The following is a 20,734-nucleotide window of genomic DNA, read 5'->3' on the forward strand; positions in this document are numbered from 1 at the left end:
AGGAGAGCTGATCCTTATCTGCAGCCGTGTGCCTGGAGCAGCCAGAGTGAAGCTCCTTTACAACTATTTCCCAGTCTTATCTAAATCTCATTCCTTGTATCGCTTCCTTCATAGTTTTAAGATCTCTACTTGCTAGTGTTGAATGGGAAGCTTCTTGGCAGAAAACCTATGTTATATCCTGCTGTATCTACAACTCCTGCTCAGTATAGTGGTCAAGATTTTGGTTGAGGCTTCATTAATGGCGATTTCCTCGACTACACTATTGTCGCGCTGTCCTTGGGATAGGTTGTTGGGCTGTCCTTGGGATAGGTCGTCAATAGTTGATCAGGGAGTTCCACCATTCGACATCCCTGTGATCCGCTGACTGAAGAAGCTGTGGTGCTTGCGTGCGCGCGGCAGCCTTTTCGGAGGCCTCTGACATCAATTTCATTGGCCACATGGCCAGAGATAATCTCGTGAAGTGAATAGGACTGAGCAGCAATACCAGGGACAACCTGCTACACAATGTACGGTGCTGGTATGGACGGGAGTGGCAGCAGCGCTCACCCAAGTGCTGTTATCCCTTCGGACAGCCGATCAGTGGGGATCCTGAGTGGTGGAACCCACCGATAACTACTGATGACCTCTCTGAGGACGAGTTAATAGTGTAGTCCCAGATAACTCCTTTAACCGTATTGTGAATTTTGCGATGGTCATGGGGTCGCTTGTAACTTTTTACTGCATAGGGAATAATTGGGGTCCCGTTACCGCCACGATTTACTACAAGTGGAAGTTTTTATTTTTTTGTTCTTCTTACGTTCTCTTCTTCTAAAGCAAGTTTTTAATATTACATGTTAATTCTTTTACTTCTAAGGCCCATTCGCATGAGCTGATGATCTGGCATGAACACCCATTTGACCAATCACCGACCCATCTGAATACGCCAGTAATTAGCTGATGAACGAGCAGATGCTCATTCTTAGGCTGATTGACTCTTTCATGCAGGCATAAAAATGCTTCCTCGTTGACGGCCGCCCCCGCGCTCACGTACGCACACGTAAACGGGGATGTGCTGTTGACTAATGTAATCTGTATGGTGATGAACAATCGTAAAGGGGGATAGGTCATGAATAGTTGACCATGAGGGCCAGCTTATTGAGGTGATAGCGCTGCTGGGGCGAGTGCCGTTGTCAGTTCACTGCAAACGATCAGCAAAAAAGTTACCCTAGGGCAATAAATTGGCCTTTGATCAAGATCCCATAAGATTTTTTCCTTCTGTACTATCTTTATTTCTAATTACACGTCGCACTTCTTTCACTTCCCTGCATACCAGGTACAGCGCCATGCATTGTATAGCAGCTGTGCCGGTTGTTGTAACTCCGTCCCATTTACTTGAATGGAGCTGAGCTGCTCTCAATGATTGAAATGTCACTGGCCTGAGAAGAGGTCATCCGTGCACTGCGGCCTCTTAAATCAGCTGATCAAGAAAATGTAGTTACCAGCAGCATTATTCCCTTCCAAAACCATGTGGCAGGACTTAACCCTTTCCGATCCCCTGTCTGACGTCTAAAGACATTCTGATTGAAGGCTGTACAGTTTCCGATGTCGGAAGACGTCCGGCAGGGTATTCTTACTGTATATTACTGGCTTCTCTGTTGTCGGAGGCCTCTCCAGCATGTCCAATACCACAGTACTGGCTCTAGCCAGCAGATGGCACCATTGTATAATGGCAGAAATAGACCCCTAGGAAACCCTGAATCCAAAATTGGATTGCAAAGGGTTAAATGATTCACCAGCCGTCCAGGAAGCTGAATACCTTCCAAATATAGGATCCAAAGATGCGTAAAGACGGCAGCATTTAGGTTGTCGATGTAAAAACGTCTTTTTATTTCCCCATGACATATAATAGACAGCAACGTTTCAACCTCGACTGTCTTAAAAAAAAAAAACACCGTTAAGGTTGAAACGTTGCTGTCTATTATATGTCATGGGGAAATAAAAAGACGTTTTTACATCGACAACCTGAATGCTGCCGTCTTTACGCATCTTTAAATCAGCTGATCGAGGGGGACCCCTCCAATAAACTATTGACCTATCCTGAGGACTGGTTTAATCCCAGAAAGCCCCTTCGACAATCACTCATCTACTCTCATGTAAAAACGACCTCGCAAACACCTGTCCATGCTATTTGTCGATCAGTAGGCATCGGGTGATGTAAAAGTGCCCCTACTTGTGTACGCCACCATATTGTGCCTGTACATGCAAATATCCAAGAGGGTGTACTATTAGTACATCTTCACAGGCGTTTACAAGAGACAGTCCCGGCGATCATATAGCCATCTCCAGCAATCGCAGGGCTGCAATGACATTTCACTGAAGGAGTTAACTTCCAGGAACAAAGTTTTCTGTGATCCCAGTAGCTGCACATCTGTGTATTACAGCCGCCCTCCTAACACTGACCGCACCGTACAGTGACGATTGCAGACCCGCGACCATGTGCCCCTGAAGTCATTCTCCGCCACGTGCTACATTGCAGTGAACGGTAGTTTGGCGAGTTGAAGTATTGTACAAAAGTTCCATTGTTTTCAGTGCGGACTGTGAGGTCAGTATAGCATGTAGGTTGGTGTGTCCCCTACCATATTCTCTTGTCTCCTGCAGTCTGCCATGTCGTCAAGCAGGGGCGCTGTACTCTGGTAACAACGCTGCAGATGTTCAAAATCCTGGCGCTGAACGCTCTCATCCTGGCCTACGGGCAGAGCGTCTTGTATCTGGAGGGGGTGAAGTTTAGTGATTTCCAGGCCACCTTACAAGGGCTCCTTCTGGCCGGCTGCTTCCTCTTCATCTCCCGCTCCAAGGTGGGTCGTGTCTGTTCTGTATGGGATGACATGGGGAGATGTTGATGTACCAGTTCTCATTTTTTTAAACTCTTCTTCATTTCCAGCCTCTAAAATACCTGTCCAGGGAGCGCCCTTTGCCCAACATCTTTAACCTCTACACCATCCTCACCGTGCTTTTGCAGTTTCTCGTCCATTTCTGCAGCCTTATCTACTTATACCAAGGGGCGCTTGAAAGAACTGAACCCAGGTAAGATGCGGACCACGCACAAGTCTAGTACTGGGCAACGCCTTCAAGATGAACTGATTTGTTAGGGGCTCTCTGGGACTTCTACTATTGTTGACGTTATCCTTAGTTTCCCCCACTCCAGTCCTCAGGAACCCCCAACAGGTCATGTTTTCAGGATTTCCTCAGTATCGCACAGGTGATGTAATTATTGTCGGTGCCTCAGGTGTTCTTACCATAGGATATCCTAAAAACATGACCTGTTGGTGGTCCCTGAGGACTGGAGTTGGGGACCCCTGCCTTACTTGATCGGTGGGGGTCCACTGCTTGAGATCCCCTCCCATCAGCTTAACCCTGGGTTGCTGTCATTGCAAACGGTGCTGGAAACGGATAGCGCCATCAACAATACAGAAGCCTGGTTTGGTACTACAGGCATAACACCCATTCATTGGGAGCTGCGCCTGTAGTACCAGCCTGGGCCACTGCAATACGGATAGCACTATCTGCAGACAGCGCTGTCTGCACTATCTTTTGGCCTGGGGATCAGCTGATCGAAGGTGATCCTGAGCGACGGACCCCTGCTGATCAACTGTTATCCTCAGGATAAAACCTCAATAGTAAAATTCCCGGAGGACCTCCTTAAAGGAAAACTCCATATTTTTGCATAAGATTGCTTTTTAGGTATTATAATAGAATGATGTTAGAAAAAAGTCACCGTGCTACGTGGTACTTGTGTTATGCATATAAGTGCTTTTTTCTCTTCCTTCTAGCGGTAATGCATAAAGGTGAGGAATAGCAAACAAAAGACACTTACTGGAAAGGAGGGGGGTGTATTGCAGAAGCCCCCTCCTTGAAGTGCTGACTCCATAGGTATGATTTTATTGGCTTGAGAAAGGTGTTATCCTGACACCGAAACGCGTTGCCTTTTATTTGATCCCACGTTCGGTGGATCAGAAATAAATCTTGGATCTTTATTCTGCACATTGAGGTGTATTTTCGTCAGTGATTGGAGTCAGCACTTCAAGGAGGGGGCTTCTGCAATACACCCCCCTCCTTTCCAGTAAGTGTCTTTTGTTTGCTATTACTCACCTTTATGCATTACCGCTAGAAGGAAGAGAAAAAAGCACTTATATGCATAACACAAGTACCACGTAGCGCGGTGACTTTTTTCTAACATCATTGTATTATATTTCTCTGTGAGGGTTACCCTTTATAAGGGAAACCCTTTTTAACATCCTGCAGCTCTCCTGATAACGAGTGGATCTGGTACTTGCGAAGTTCCTTCGGAGTTTTGAAGACCTTGTGGTGCATTCCTACCCTATTTACTTTTTAGGTATTGTTTAGGAACTTGCTATATAATTTTATTTACTTATCCCGCTGAGGAACCACCTCTAGTGTGCTGATACTTATCCGCTGCTGTGTACTATAAGCCGGAGTCTGCCCCTATGGACATGCCGGCACATCTCACGGCTGAGGGTTTGTTGTAGCTGCATGTAATTCTGTCAAGGTGTATCGGCCAGGTTAGCTCACAGAAGAATGGACGCAGTTAAGGCAAACCCTCAGCTGTGACATGTCAGGTCTGGATTGGTTCTCAGCCTTGAAATGTAAACAAGAAACTGTTCCAAATCACTGACAGCAAGCAGAGATCTATAAAACTGAGGAATTTATCAGTAAGTTGCAGAACCACTACTGATTCCTTGATTAAAGGGGATTCCCTGTAAAATGTTTATTCCCCTATCGGATCACTGCGGGTCCAACTGCTGGGGTCCCGCTTTATTTGGATGTCTGGTAATCTGGAATATTTGGTAATCCGGCACCTATGAGGTCCTGATAGCAGAGTACAGGAAGTTTACAGCAGGTGTGTACTGCGGGGGTCGTGGAGGGTCCTCGTATATGATCGCTGTGTGCCGCTATTAATTCTCTCTTCCTCTCTCTCCCCCAGGAAGGATGAGTTTGTGGACTTGTATAAGGAGTTTGAGCCGAGCCTGGTGAACAGCACGGTGTACATCATGTCCATGGCCATGCAGATGGCCACCTTCGCTATTAACTATAAGGTTCGTGGTGTTCTGTGTGATGGTCAGACTGGCAGAGGAGTATATAGGGGAATGGATAAGGCTACAGTGGAATAGGTTACACCCCAGAGACTCGGGAGTGATGCGCAGCGGACGACACACGGACACAACATTCTCATGCATTGGCGGGTCCGATTCCTCATCTGTTAAATGGACAGGAATAGGAGATGCCATGGGGTTTATCACGCGGGCCATGGGACTGATTTTAAAAAAGTGTTTCGTCTCCTAGACATATAATGGGGCCATGGACTGGCAGTGGAATGACACAAGCAGCACAAAAGTATGCCAGTGGCACCTAGCCTAAAAGGGTTATTTATTCTTGACATAGGAGAGAAGGTTTAGTTTACTCTAGAACCGCCGCTGCGCCTCTCCATGGGCTGTCTCTGCTATTGCAGCTCTTTCCCATATAAGCAAAGTGTTGCTGAGCTGCAATACCCGACACCGCCACTGGGAGGGACAAAATACTCCTCTTACACTGAACGATTGTTTTAAAAAAAATAAATAAATCATTCAAATAAGCGAAAGTGTAGAATAATCGTGAAATGTAAACGCAGCCAATCGTTCGCTTTTCGTTCATTTTAATGCAGGACTAAAAATCCTCGTTGGCTCATTCAGTCGTTCTCCCTTATACAGCGAGTGCGAAGGGCTGAAGGATTTCTCGTGTGAACGAGACAACGATGTCTGCCGGTATAAACAGGCTGCACACGCGAACTCTGACATCGTTCAAACGAGAAATGGTTGGGTGTAAACGGACCACAAATTTCAATGCCCAATCCTCGGACGGTTATACAAACGTTCCCGGCACCCAGTGAAATCTTCAGGGTGCCTTCACAGCATTTTGACTGGACTGAAAACTCCCCACATCCGCACGCATGACGCACGCATCTTCGGCTTTTTTCTTGCATTTGATGTGTATTTTGATGCACATCTTGACACATATTTGATGCGTATTTAAAAATGCCATTAATCTTAAGGCTGCACTCACACAGGGCTGCTGCTAATCTCTGGGTTAGCCAGCCATGTGGATGAGATTTCTCAGAAATCTCGTCCACACGGAACGGCCAATCCGCTGCGGTAAGTCTGGCTGAAACTGCGGCGACTGCAGCCGCGGCTTCAGAAGATGCAGCATGCCCTATTTTTTTTCTCTTTCCGCCACGGCCGCGCTCTCCTCTATGGGAGCACCGGCCGCAGCGGAAGAGCGAGCGGCCGGGCTGCTTCAAAGCCGCCGCGGGTTTTTCCGCGGCAGTTCTCCCGGCGGAAATGTCGCGGTTTCGGCTGCGGCCAAACTGCGGGATTTTCTACGGGAATCCGCCTAGTGTGATCTCAGCCTTATGGTAAAAACCCAAACACAAAGTAGGGACACATCGCTTCATTTTTTCCTGTGACGCATATTTTAAACATTAAAAACAACAGTGTTGTCGCGGCAGCGACGCTGCTTCCAGTTACAAATCAATCAGATACGTATTGAAGCGTGCTTTGGCGCAGATTTTTGTAGCGGAATATGCGCCATGTGAACAAACCCTCAGTCGGTTTAGGCTGCAATCGCACATGCGGTTTTTGTGGCCGTTCATACCCCTTGTGTGCCGGCAGCTCGCTGGACTTTGTAGTCGTGTTGTAGGGTTGGTCAAGTGTATTAAGATTCCAGCAGTTTTCCCCTTACGGTTCAGTTACTTTTTTAGCTTCTCCGTACGCAGTGATGCCCAACACCCTGTTACCAAGAAATATAACCGGTTTCTTGACTAACCGTACGGTACAAGTGCTGTACAATGGCGGTAGAAATAGATATACAGTCCTGATGCTAAAACAATACTACAATATTGTAAAACCACCCTCCTATTTGCACATACACACACACACACACACACACACACACACACACACACACACACACACACACACACACTGCCCTCCCTCACCGGGCACTCTTATGGTCCTGTTACACTCGCTGAGGTCTCGGCCGGATGTAACGAGCGCCGACCAACAGGCGTATCAGTCTGCACTCTTTACATGGACTGAGAATTGGCTAATTCGGATGAACCAATCCTAGTACAATCCTGACGGTACCTCTCCCAGCACACAGGCAGTTGTACTGCCGACCAGCAAGCAGTTTTATGCACTAGGACACTGAGTGATCAGCCAATGATCGAGTGTTCGTTAGTCAGTTAATCATTAGGGCTCTTTTACACGGGTGAGAGATCTGTGTGATTATTGTTCAGTCTAAATGCATGAGTGACTGGCAATAAATGTGTTCGCAGTTCAGTTTCTGCGTACATAAAACAGAACGACTGATCGGCCGTGTAAGCTGGCAGCCATTCATCCATTTACTGAGCATGGAGGCGGGCGGGCTGGAACAATCCCCGACCCGCTCTGCCTCCATTTACTGAGTGATGATTGTGTAAAAGCAGAGGAACTACTACTGATGGGACGACCTGTCTGGCATCGGCGTCCGACAGGTTGTCCCATGTGAAAGCACTTAGTCCCTTAACAGGTGAACAAGAGTTAAGAGGATCGTTCGAGTCCGATAATCTGCCAGTGTTACAGTACCCCAACTATCCTCCTAGCTAAGGGGAATCAGACGGTGTAGGGATAACAGCGGGAAGAATGAAGGGTGTAGGATTATGAGGGGGCAGCTGTCAGGGGAAGAAGTAAAGATCACCAAGGGTGTAAGGAGACTTTGGGCAGAAATGGTAAAGGGTGTGCAAGGTGAGGTGTATAGGGAGCGGTAGGACAGTATTGGAGAGCGGAGGAAGGTACAGGGTGGACCGTAAAGTCCGCCACCGCACTCATGAAAGCTGTCTAAAAGAATATCTGTCTCTTGCTGCTAGCAACCAATCACAGAGCAGCTTCTATTTCTTATATTGATGAGGTAAAATGAAAGCTGCGTTGTGATTGGTTACCAGAGCAACAAAGAGTTCCTTTTGGACAGCTTTCGTAAGAACTACTTTTCCCTGGCCCAGCCTGCGGGCCATGTTTCGGGTTGTGGTGGCTTCTTCCCTTGCCCCCCTGCCTGCCTTCTATGTTTCTCTTCAGACCCTCGTTTTATCCACATTTATCCCAATTGGTCATCTCGTAGGATGGTTGGGCATTTTCTGATGGAGAATGAGAGTTGCGCATTTGTTTCTGGCACTTATGACTGTCCCTAAGAGATGAGAGAGGGGTCCTTGGGGGGTCCACAGAGGGTTCCTTGGGGGGTCTCTCCGTGCATTCAATCAGCAACGCCTGATACGTCCAACACTATTTTATAGTTCCGTGATTCCTACTTATCGCCACCCCTCACCGCTATTTCCTAACATACCTCCTGGGGCAGACAAGGGTCCGTCACATTAACCTCTAGTGGACCTGCAAGAACCAAGCTAGTATCATGCAGGTGGGGTGAAGAGTTGACCATTGACACAACTTTCCATGAACTGCTAGAACTGTCTTTCTGCTGCGCTTCGTAGGACTGGCAATTATCATTATCTGCATTTTTTAAAAAACCTCACTAAGGCCTTATGTCCACGGGGAAAATCAGGCCCGCTACGGATTCTACATGGAGAATCTGCAGCGGGTCCCTCCTGCCCCGCGGACATGAGCGCTGAAAAGGAGAATTTAAAAGAATTTACCCATCCGTAGCGGTTCGGGAAAGTCTTCTTTTTCGGCCGGCGGATGAACTCGTCACGGCTGCGGCACGTCGCCGACGTGCCGCGCGCATGCGCCGGGCACATCCGCCGAGCCTAAGCAAGAAAGATGCAGCCGTGAGGAAGAGAAGACCTTCCCGGCCCGCTCCGGATGGGTAAATTCTTTTAAATTCCTATTTTAGGTCTCCACGGGAGACCTGCACGAAAATGGAGCATGGTCCAGATTTTTTCATGCTCCATTTTTTTTTAAAATCCCTTTTATTGACCATCCGTGGGTATTTATCTACCCGCAGGTGGTCAATGCATCCCTATGGGGTGCGGATCCGCGGGCAGGAGAAGAGTTAAAATCCGCTGCGGATTTTAATTCTTATTTTGCCCGTGGACATGAGGCCTTAATGTGACTCTTCTTGCTGTGTTTTTAGGGTCACCCGTTCATGGAAAGCCTAAGAGAAAACAAGCCGCTGCTGTGGAGTATTGTGCTGTCCGGTTTGGCTATCGTTGGTCTCCTCTCCGGTACATCCCCAGAGTTCAATGACCAGTTTGGCCTGGTGGACATCCCTGTGGAGGTAAGAAGCTGTAATGACTCGTGGGGGGCGATATATGCAGGTCTTCACAGTAATATCATGTATTCTGCCTAAAATCAACTTGCAAAATAAAAATCTTTAAAAAATGAAAGCAGTAAAACGTAACACAAAAGTGTGTGTGTGTGTATATGTATATATATATGTATATATATATATATATATATATGTATATATATATATATTAGTATATTTTTTTTATATTGCACGCAGTAAACACCCGGACGATGAGACCCAAAAATCAATGATGAAATTGTGGGGGGTTTCATTCCAACCCACAATAAAAATTGTAAAAACTTTTCCAGTACACGACTGCATTAAATGGTGCCGTTATATAAATCTACAACTCGTCCTGCAAAAGGAAATCCTCCTACAACAAAAAAAATTGTCTATGGCAGCTGGGAGTTGGAGCAACTCTAGTGCTGGGACAAACTCTGTTTAGCTGACCTCCATCTTTTGCGCCGTTGTCCCTCGGATTCACCGGTTTCTGACCCTACATTGGTAGTACCGTGTGTTAGAGTGCTTAATGCACTATATCATGTCTGATTGGCCAGCGTTGCTCATCTGATGGGCATTGGCCTCCGATACCGATGCAGGAGAAGGGTAAAATAATGGGCTGATGAGAAGATTGTTATCCATCCGGTTGTCCAAAGGTGAATCTAGAGCCAATGTAAGGTGGTAGCAGACAGCTCTATCTGAGGGTAATGCCAGCCCAGGAGATGCCAAAACTACCAAGTAGTGGGGCATGACAGCCAGAAAGTGGAGAACAGCAAAACCTGGATCTGGCGCAAGCTTCCTGAGCAGTGGGGACATTTGTATGTGTGTGATAGTATACAAGTCCAGGCTTTGTCTGATGAAGAGGCATGTTGACTTGAAGCGCGTTATGTACGCTGGTGTTGTAATAACGGCCGAGTCAGGTGTTATAAGACCACACGATTTACTTAATTCTTCAATAGGGTTGCATCGGCTGCCGTTTTCTTTTTCGTTCCTCCCTTTCACACCACCCACAGTGTTGAGTACATTAGCTAGTTAAAAGATGGCGGTGGCCGTTTTGACAGACTGAAAAACGGGGCCCAGAACCAGAGGATCCAGGGGACAGCAGTGCAGAGCATGGAGAACAGGGAATACAACTCCCTCCTTGCTTTCCAGTCCCGTCACACAATTTTGGTTCCGGACGGGATGATTGCTTTAAGGTTTCAGCAAATTTTGCAGTCCGCTTTCTTCCTATTTGAGGATCTCTGCTTGCTGTCGTTGATTAGCTACCTTCCAGTGGATGAGTCTGGTCCTGTGTTGGGTGCATCGGAGCCGCGTCTTGTGCTCTTCTTGACTTTGTAGAAATCTGAATTTGATTTTCCTCCTTCTTTCTTGCAGTTCAAGTGGGTGATTGCCAAAGTTCTGTTCTTGGACTTCTGCTCGGCGTGGGTGGTGGACCGAATCCTGCAGTATTTCTTGGGGAGCTGTAATCTCAAAGTGCCTTCATGAGCTCGGACAGCAAAGACTTCTCACTGCCCACTACATGACTCCACCTATAGTTCAGCGTCCGCCTTCATTTCTTAAGGCACCTACGGCCCCTCGCCAGGAGGAATACCCAATACTTCATTCTGTGACCAGATGGAAGCTCAACACTTGAAGACATCACTACTTGCTCGGGAGATGATGAACTGATCCTATTTTTTTTTTCTACTGGAATTCGCTTTTGGAAAGCGCAAATGATTTGTTAAATAAACAGCATTGATGAATTTTAGAAGGCTTCTTTCAGATTGGTCACTTACACTATAGAAAGTCCATGTCCCACTGTCCAAGTAACTACGGAACCGTCAGTAAGGCCCCTTCTACAGGGATATGGATATGTCCGGCACTAGTATATATGGCGGCGCTGGTTGGGCCTCACATTGGCAGGATCACTTTGTAGAGTTTATTTCAAACCTCACATTGCTCTTCCTGTCATTTTGTGAAGGGGCAGAGCCCAGGGGGGTCCCTAAGTGATTGTGTGACTGCCATCCTAGCATAGTCTTGGGGTAGGTTCACACACAAAGGATTCGCTACGGTAGACTTCTGCAGCTGTAAATCCGCACAGTTATTTGGACTTGGTTGCGGTTTTGCCAATGTAGATTCCAAAACTTAGCTTTAAAGGCTATGGAATATATTGTGGGCTGACAATCATTTTTTGCAATAGGGCTTCATTAAACATTTTGCACCGTTCTGTCTTCTGCGTCTTCTACATTTTACAGTATATATACAGGGTTTCCCCAAAAATAAGACAGCCTTTATATTTTTTGCCCCCAAGGACGCGCTAGGGTTTATTTTCGAGGAATGTCTTATTTTACTTACCCAGCAGGCTCGGTTCAGGTCCTTCCCGCTGCTCGCCAGAGCCCACGATGCGATTCCTGCAGTTCTCAGCCGCCCACATGGGATCAGTTGCTGGTTATGGTATTTATAAATCCGGCCTCCACGAAGCAATGGCTGTGATTGGTTCTGTGAGGGGTGCATTGATTGGCTGAGCCACGGCGCTCAAAGAACCAATAATCACAAAATCTAAGGGAGCAGCAAAAAGGTGCACATTGATCCAGGATAGATACAGCCCCATCGTCACATGAAGCAAACACAGAACCACTGCATATCCTGCAACGTTTCGCCTGCTAGTGTCAGTCTTTTTCAAGCATCCTCGATCAATTTGCACATTTTTGCTGCTCCAAATCCTTACATTTTGTGATTATGCGTTTGGGGATCTAATGGTCTGTATCCTTTTGTGGAGCATGTAATAATTAGTCTATTTGCTCTCCCAGAGGGACTCTTTTTGGTTCTTCTGCTGATTATATATATTTTATAGACATTTTGCTTGAAGGACCAGTCGCAGCCGTCGTGGAGGTCGGATTTATGAATTGGCTGATCCGCAGCAATAGCCGTGATTGGTTCTTAGAGCGCTGCTCAGCCAATAACAGCCATTGCTTTGTGGAGGCGGGATTTATGTATATACTGTAACCTGGAAGTGATCTTGTGCGGGCGGTCGAGGACTGCGGGAACAGTGTCAGGGCTCTGGAGAGCAGCGGGATGGACCTGGGTGAGCCTGCTGGGTAATGTATTGCTATTGACTTTTTTTTAAATGAAATGTAACTAGGGCTTATATTTCAAGTGTCCCTGAAAAATCAGGCTAGGGCTTATTTTTGGAGAAACACTGTAGACACTACAGTATAAAGATCCTTTTTGATAAGCTGAGTTCTCGCCCTGAAGTCGATCAGCACTTGTTTCCTTTTCTTTTAGCCAGGCGGCAATCTGTTTAAGGGGGCAAATAATCGCTAATGCAATTTTTCGTCCCCGAAGGCCGGCTGTACAGCTCTCTGCTTTGATCTTTGGCCCGTGGCATGCATGTCAATCGGCACTCGTTGCATCAGACTGAGATCTCTGCTCCTCAAAAAAGGACCTTTTTATCATTGCAGTGTCTATATATACTGATCAATCACTGCATTAGGAACAGGTATCTTGTGATCACTAACGTGGTATCACGTGATGGCCACGTCATGCTCTGCTCTTAGATGATGTGCTGATCTCTCCTCTGCAAAGCCAGAGGCAAAATTTGTCAGTGAAAGGTAAATGTCGTTACTTGAGTGAGTTTGACCACAGATTGGTGTCCGAAGATGTGGTGCTAGGATTTCTGAGCTAGTATCACTTGTTGGCTGTTCCTGAACCGCGGTATTAGGAGCCTACGAAGAATGGCCGAGCAATGGGTAGAAGGAAGATCACACAGCAGCAGCCCCCGTGTGGTTGATTCTAGAGATTAATGTGGAATGGTAAGTCTGGTATCTTGGTATTGACGTGCTACGGTGGACCAACCAATCCAACAGTACAACAGCAGGAAAGTTAGACAAACTTCCACAATTGCCATGCAGCATACCTTGCCTAAACTGGCGTTCAAGAGCTGAAAACCAACAAGGGTGCTCCTGATGACCTCATGTCACTTGTAACCGTATCCTTCTTTTCCTTGGAAAGAATGTCTCACGAGGGCCCAGGAAAAATGTCCACGAACGTTGGACGCATGGCAGAAAGTGGTCTGGAATGATGAGTTTCATTTCCTGCTGAACTGTACGGCTGGCCGGTTCCACATTTGGACTAAACTGCCTGAAGTCATTTCCCATAGGTGATCCATTGGGAGTTCAACATGCAAGTGGTGACAGTATCCTGGTCTGGGGGAGAGTTTTCATGGCATGACCTAAGATCGTTGGTCATCGTACCGCAATCCTTGAATGGTGAACACTACAGGGTCCTGTTAGCTGACCAGCTGCCCGACCGCTGTGCCATCTTTCAACAGGACAACGATCTGTGTCTTCGAGCTCAAATCACGTGGGAATGGTTGGAGGAACACCACAATGAAGTCTCCACACTGCCTCGGCCCCCAAACTCCCCAGACTGTGACCCTCATTGTACAAGTTTGGGATATGCTGAAGAGGGAGGTCAGATCTGTGCCCATTTATCCAGCAAAATATGCACCAACTGATGGAGCTGCTGCAGCGGGCATGGGGCAAGAGGAGTATGGGGAATGTTTTCCAGCTTGTGGGATCTGTGCCCGACGTCTGAAAGCCATGATCGCCCCAAAAAAGAGGACCAACCTGTTATTGAGTAGGTGTTCCCAATGCAGTTCGGTGCTATGTAGAAGCTGAGGGGGCAAACTGCAAAAGGCTATAATGAAACCACATAGTGGGAGTGATTGTCAGCCCAAAAATATGCATTTATGTGGAAAACCATTTCAACCCCCCCTCCCTCCCCAAAGTTGTCCATAGCTTTCCAAAATAAATCTGCGTACTCTCTAATATTCTGCATTTTCCCTGCCAATGCATACCCAGCATTCTCCCAGATCCCAGTTCTTCCGGCTCTCGTGATGAACCGATGACATGAGACCGTTGCAGTCGCCTTTTGAGGAGACATGTCTACTCCGGTGACCAGACAACACACCCATCGCTGGACCAGGGAGGCCTCAGCAGTAGATTGGTAAGGTGAGTATACTGGTTTGTAGATTGTATTACCTGGTTTTTCACACCTGTAGGTTTTGCTGCGGTAGTATGCACAACTCGTATAAGGATTTGGAAAATGGTTGTGAAGTAACTTAAAGGGTTTTTCCAGCGCCGGGATACACAGGTTAGAGTGGAGGCCCCCACCCCACTCCCCAAAATATTTTCCATAGGCTTCTATTGGTAGCATGAGACAACATACTCCTCCTTATAATGCCTAGTGTAGCATTGAGGGAGGGCAGGGCATGATACTAAAAAGAGAATACCTGTGCCATGCGCTGCCTTTTTGGACCCTGTTCTGGGCCTGGCTGAGTGTCTGCACAGTTCATGGGATTTGGTGCTTGGTTTACTGAAGTGGGCCTGCTTAAGGGTGCCTACCCACTTGCGATAATTTTTTTTTTTTTTTTTTTTCCTGTGATGTTTTGCGTTTTTTCTCAAGAGCAATTAGTATAGAATGTGTTCTTGTCCATCTGGGGTTTTTTTCCGTTTCGTGGGGTTTTTTCACATAGGAACTGTCAGTTGCATATGTCTCCTTATTTTTCTCTTAATGCACCCATGATTGTCAATGGAGGGCTGCAAAAAACGCAGCGAAAAATGCGCAAAAAACGCGCGAAAACACCGCGTTTTTCACACGTGAAAATCGGCAACGCAAGTGGGTAGGCGCCCTAAAACTTGTAACATACTAATAATGGGTTGATTCATTGAGGGCATATCTCTGGGGCTGTGACTATACTTTCTGCTGTTTGTCTACAAATGAGAACATCAATAAGAGGGTCTTAATCACTAAATAGTCACTGCAGTTTGAAAAATCTTGTTCTGTGATAACTAGCAAAAGTATAAAATCACTTTATCTAAAATGACCTGTTTGTGCTGATGATCTGGCCACTAGAGGTTTCTCTTTCCAACTTGCTTTCCACTGCCTGTTGTCAAGTGAAGTCAGTCCCTAGTAACACAGACATCCGATAACTGGAAGTGGAAGAGTGTGCTGTCTCATGCTACCAATAGAAGCCTATGGAGAGGAGGAAGCTGCTATATTGTGAGAGACTCGCACAGATGTTCTGCTTCAGATAATAGATTTACTGTGTCAGTTACTGAAATGACATCCACAACACTCAGTACTGCTGTATAACGTCCACCATGATGCCTTTTATTATGAGAGTATACCACTAAGAACATATCGTGTTATCCTGTGCATGCAATATATTTGAACCACATAACTCCTGAAATCACATCCACACTGCTCAGCACTGCTGTAGACTGCCTTCCATAATGCTGTTTGTTATGAGGGTGTGTTAGAGAGAGAGAGAGAAACATATCCTGCTCTCCTCTTCAAAGCTGCGGCATGTCAATTGTATCGCCGTTTCCACTGCAGGCGCTTTCCTCTCTATGGGGTAGACAGCCGTAGCGGAATACAGGCGGAGAAGCCGCTGCTCGGCGCGGGTTTTAAAGCTGCCTGTCTTCTGCGGAAATCTTGCAGAATTTCCCTGCAGTCCCGCTGCGGACATTCCATGGGATTTCCGCCCCGTGTGACCGCAGCCTCAAGGGGTTTTCCAGGCATTTAACTTCTTTCAGTCCTGATGAGGATAGGTCATCAGTAGTTTATTGGTGGGGGTTTGCCACTTGGGACCCCCAGTGATCAGCTGATCTTAGCTCCAAGCACTAACTGCAGCGGACCAGATGTTCATAGCTCCATCCTCATTGGGCTCGGAGCTGGAAGTGCCATAGAAGGCATAGCTCCCTTTGCTTTCAGTGGGAGTAAAGCCTTCTGTTACACTTACAGCTCTGACCCCGTTCAGTCCTATTGAAATCAAAGGGAACTCTACTTTCTATAGCACTTTTGATTCCCCAATGCAGACGTTTGGTCCCGCTGCAGTGAGCGTGGGGCCTGAGATCAGGTGATCGTTGGAGGTCCCAAGCAGCGGATCCCTGCCGATCAACTACTAATCATCATGGGGTTAAATGGCAGGAATACCATGATTTTTTTCTCTAGTGTGGGCTGTCACTTTAGCTCCATTTATAAGGGAAACTACAGTTCTGTTCGCAGTGTAGAGGCTGCTGAGGGCCTTTAAGGCTTAGGAGCGATAAGCCATATAACGGACCGGTGAATATATGATTTGTCACATGACTGTCAGTAGCAATTTTGCTGTGTTTGACAGCTGACTCCCTCTTCCTACTGCGGCACGGTTAAAGACCATCTACAGGTGAGACCATGCCCATGCATCACCCCTCGTCGTAGTGTTGTTATCCCCATAGACTTGGAGATATACTCTACATCACAAATTATGACCTTTTGCTCGTTGCGATCCACCTTAGGGCTCTGAAAGACAAACTTCTTTTTTTTTTTTTTTTTTTTTTTATTGGGACAGGCCCTTATCTAGGTGTGGAGTTCCACCAGCTTGTTCAAGACTTTAACCCCTTAAGGACCAGAAACGTTTTAGAGATTTTACCCATGTAGGGGTTTTACTGCCCAATTTTTTTTTTCTTCAGCTACCAACATTATTTTTGCTGTGGTTTTTTTCTGTGATATATTGGGCTATTTTTTTTTTTTTTTTACCGATACTTTTTTGCTTTATTGGGGGTAAAAAGCTAGAAAAAAAAAATATTTTTTTTTCATTTATTTTTAAAATTAGTATATTTACACTAAAATAAAGTACAGGAATGAGTTCCTCGTTTTGGACCTTTTGCATATATAATTTGTATAGTTTCGGATTACAGGGCTCCATATATATAAATTTTTATTCTGCAATTTTTTTAATTGTTTTTGTAACTATTTCTTTTACCATCTATGTCCCTCATGACCTCATAGAAGACCTCAGGGGGTCATTCATATTGTCTGTTTTTTTTTTTTTTTATTACACACTTTTCCCTGTAACTGGGACTCTTATGGATGCCCCAGCTAAAGTGGAAAACATCCCCTGTAGTGACAATAGTCACTAATGGAGCTGATCAGGGTCTGCTAGGACCCTGCAGCTCTGCTGTGCCAGGGGGCACCCAGGGGTCACGTGATCACCGGGTGGCATAAAGGAAGTAACTTTTCTGCTTTCTCTCTTTAGTGCATGGCACTCATTGAGCACTATGCAACCTGGAAAAGAGAAAGCAGAAGCAATTTAAGAACTGCTTCTGCCTTCTCCTCCAGGTCCCGGGCTGTATCTGACAGCCGAGGACCCGCCCTTCTCCTGCTTGATTGCAAGAGCTTTAATCCCGTGCCGTACTTCCGCTCTCGGACGAGATTATGGCGCAGGACAAAGCGTTGTATATTTACCGTACTTAGGCCTTAAAGGGTTACGGTACGTTTTACACAGGATGACTATCAGTCTAATAATCTCTCAATTGGGGCAGATTCAAATTCTAGTCATTAAGTGTAAATACAGTAATGAGCCAAGTCGCTAGTTGTTTCAGTTGAATTTACTAAAAAATTAGTTACTGGTTGATCAAAAGTCGTCTGGTGTAAAGTCACAGCCGGTCGCATCTGAACGTTTTGCAAACGAATTTGCATGGAGATCTGCTCTATGAACAATATCTTGGCAAACAACTAATAAGCAATCATCACTCTGTGAGGGATTTGGGGATGGATGGCTGGATTGGCAGGGGGAGGGGGATAGAAAAAAAAGTTGGACAACTTGAAGCTTTGCTTCAACAACTCCTGCCAAAATCTATCTACAAATCTGTTCTCAGTACACAGGATGACGTTGTAAAGTGAGTGACATACATCTAAAAACCTCGTGCTCCAGGTGAGGCTCGAACTCACAACCTCGGCATTGCTCACCAGTTACTGTCTTATAAGTACCGCGCGCTAACCGATTGCGCCACTGGAGCAGTTGATTTGCCTTTAAAATGAGTTTTTTTTAATGGAGATACCCAGGCCAGTTCCTCCTTCAGGGTGCGGTCAGACATGGATTGTGGGTGAATTGTCCACTGTGGAAAATCCGCACTGAATTCGCTTTGTGTGAACGCGCACTAAAAATAACATTCATATATCTCGTTAAGGGCGGCTTAAGACGACCGCATGCGCAATTGTGCACACTTCAGTGCAACGTATTTGTGCAGTGGACGAGGTTCGGTGAGGTAGATTGGCACGGGTATCGGCGCATTATACTGCACCTTTTGCGCATGCAGGACCTGTTCGCACCCCTGCTGGGATATAAAGGCTTATTTTTATCATGGAATTGCGCAGCGTCTTGTGAATTCGCTAGTGGTGGGCAAATACCCGGTGAAAATAGAACAGGTCCTATTTTTCTTGTGCGCGCAAAACACATTCATGAGATCGAACCCATTGACATCATTGAGTTCTATTCTTTGCATATTGTGCATGTAGATTTTACGTGCGCAAATACGGTCGTCTGATGAAGTCCAAAAGAACAAAATATTGCTGATGTATTGGAAATGTAATGAATAGTTTTTGCGGTAATCCCTAGGATAAGGCCCTGTTCACACGAACGGATTTGTGCACGCAATACGCAGAGAATAGAACGCATTGATTTCAATGCGCTTGTACACATGTGCAAATTTTTCCTATGCATTTCAACCGCACGAAAAAAAGCATGCTCTATTTACCGGCACATTCGTGCACCAAAAGTCCCCATAGACGTCAATTAGGATGTGCAATTGCGCATGCAATACGCTAGGAGAGGCGTGAAAACTTGGACCAATATTGTGCTTGTCAGATCCCGATTTTCTATGGGCGTGCGATGCGATTTGCGAGAAAATTGCATTGTATCGCCTCGCTGAACATGTGATCATTGAATTTCTATACCTACTGAATGAGAAAAGGAACCTATATCAGGCGGGGGGTCGGACCCAACCTGCAGATACAAGCACAGCGACAAATGATTTCAATGAGAGCTGCGCCTGCAGTTACTAGCACCGGCCACTACAGAGGGTCGGGAGTAGTGCTTCCGCTCTGACCGCGGTGCATCCCGGTAGGCGCTGCCAAGAAAACACGTTCTTTTCGGTCCACACAGGTTGGATTTGCCATGGAATTTGCATGCAGGCCCTTAGCATGGAAATTCCACAGCATTTATAGAGGCAGCAAATTGGATGAAATTTTGAAAATCTCGTCCACCCGCTGCGGAAAAACTCCACCCAAAAACAATGCTGAAATTGATATGGGGTGCGGACTGTCACCGCTGCGGGATTCACCTCTTCACGATGAGGGCGTGAATAGCACACAAAAATACGCAATAAAGGCCGCACCAAATGGTAGGGCTTCGAGGCAGACTGTCCGCTGCAGACATTCCCGTGCGGATGCAGACTTATGACATCGTTACACATAGATTTTCTGCAGTGGAAAATTTTGCGGCAAAATCAGCAGCATTTCCGTAAAAGATAAGGTCAAAATATGCACCGTTGGCGTGGATTTTGACGCAAGATCGGCTGTGCTCCTGCAGCTACTTTCAAAAGATACCGCGCTCCCTCTCACTTCCAAAGTCTTTGCGCTCTCAGCGCCTTCTTCACTGGACACCTGGTGGCCTCTAGTGAGTATAGCGCCGCTGGTCAGGTAATGCAGGAGGCCGCTGGGGGCCCAGAATATTGGAGGTAAAATCCTACATCGTGATAAGCCACACCCCCTGTTTTGAAAGGGGTGTCTTGCTGCGAAAAATTTTGACGCAGGGGTGCCCCAAGGCTGGGAACAGTCGTATATGCAAATTAATATACCACATGAAATAGAAAAGAGCAGTCGCCCAACGTGGGGCTCGAACCCACGACCCTGAGATTAAGAGTCTCATGCTCTACCGACTGAGCTAGCCGGGCTGCTGTGTCTTCAATTTTAGCAGTCCCTGGATACCACTTTTAGGTTAGTTTCTGCTTTACAAGGTTCCTCAGCAGATAATGGAGCAGGAGGCCGTGGATAAAGGTTTCTAATGTACTAGCAAGAAGCCGACAACCCATCATCTCCCACTGTCTAAAACTCTCACCCACAAGTGAAGCAGCGTCCTGTGACTCATGGTGACCTCATGGTTCTGCCACGGACCGCAGGTAACATCTTGTGGTCAGTGTTAGGCCCCCTATGTAGAGGTGTGGCAGCATAAACCGGTGCAAAACAACTTTTTTAAGTAAACATGTAACTTTATTGTTCCATAGAGCAAAGTATCAGGCAACGTTTCGGCTGACAATTGGCCTTTATCAAGCCACTTATCCTATGTGACCATGCAGGATCTCCAGCATGGACTTCCTGCATGGTCACATAGGATAAGTGGCTTGATAAAGGCCAATTGTCGGCCGAAACGTTGCCTGATACTTTGCTCTATGGAACAATAAAGTTACATATGTTTACTTTAAAAAGTTGTTTTGCACCGGTTTATGCTGCCACGCCTCTACAAATGGAGTATGCGTAGGTTGACGGTTCACAACCAGACTGTGGCTATTGCATTGGTCAGATAAGATGTGGTTCCTCCGTATTGTGGAGTTCCTTTTTGTTGCAT

The 20,734-nt window shown here is 46.4% G+C and overlaps 1 protein-coding gene and 2 non-coding genes across 3 annotated transcripts in view; 1 reads left to right on the forward strand and 2 right to left on the reverse strand.

Annotated features, from left to right (window-relative positions):
* Positions 1-11,056, forward strand: part of ATP13A1 (ATPase 13A1) — a 40,978-nt gene extending 29,922 nt beyond the window's left edge. Inside the window, exons 22-26 of the mRNA XM_066593549.1 lie at positions 2,638-2,834; positions 2,921-3,063; positions 4,982-5,093; positions 9,151-9,294; positions 10,681-11,056. Of these exons, the coding sequence (XP_066449646.1) occupies positions 2,638-2,834; positions 2,921-3,063; positions 4,982-5,093; positions 9,151-9,294; positions 10,681-10,791 (707 nt within the window). The 3' untranslated portion in view covers positions 10,792-11,056. The remainder of the gene's footprint in view (positions 1-2,637; positions 2,835-2,920; positions 3,064-4,981; positions 5,094-9,150; positions 9,295-10,680) is intronic.
* Positions 11,057-18,035: 6,979 nt separating this feature from the next.
* Positions 18,036-18,128, reverse strand: TRNAI-UAU (transfer RNA isoleucine (anticodon UAU)). Its single transcript is given in 2 exon segments — positions 18,036-18,071; positions 18,091-18,128. It is a non-coding gene; the product is annotated as a tRNA-Ile (tRNA).
* A 1,862-nt stretch (positions 18,129-19,990) lies between these two features.
* On the reverse strand, positions 19,991-20,063 carry TRNAK-CUU (transfer RNA lysine (anticodon CUU)). Its single transcript has one exon. It is a non-coding gene; the product is annotated as a tRNA-Lys (tRNA).
* Positions 20,064-20,734: the final 671 nt, after the last annotated feature.

The sequence above is a fragment of the Eleutherodactylus coqui genome, chromosome 2 (assembly GCF_035609145.1).
Source record: "Eleutherodactylus coqui strain aEleCoq1 chromosome 2, aEleCoq1.hap1, whole genome shotgun sequence".
Lineage (NCBI taxonomy): Eukaryota > Metazoa > Chordata > Amphibia > Anura > Eleutherodactylidae > Eleutherodactylus > Eleutherodactylus coqui.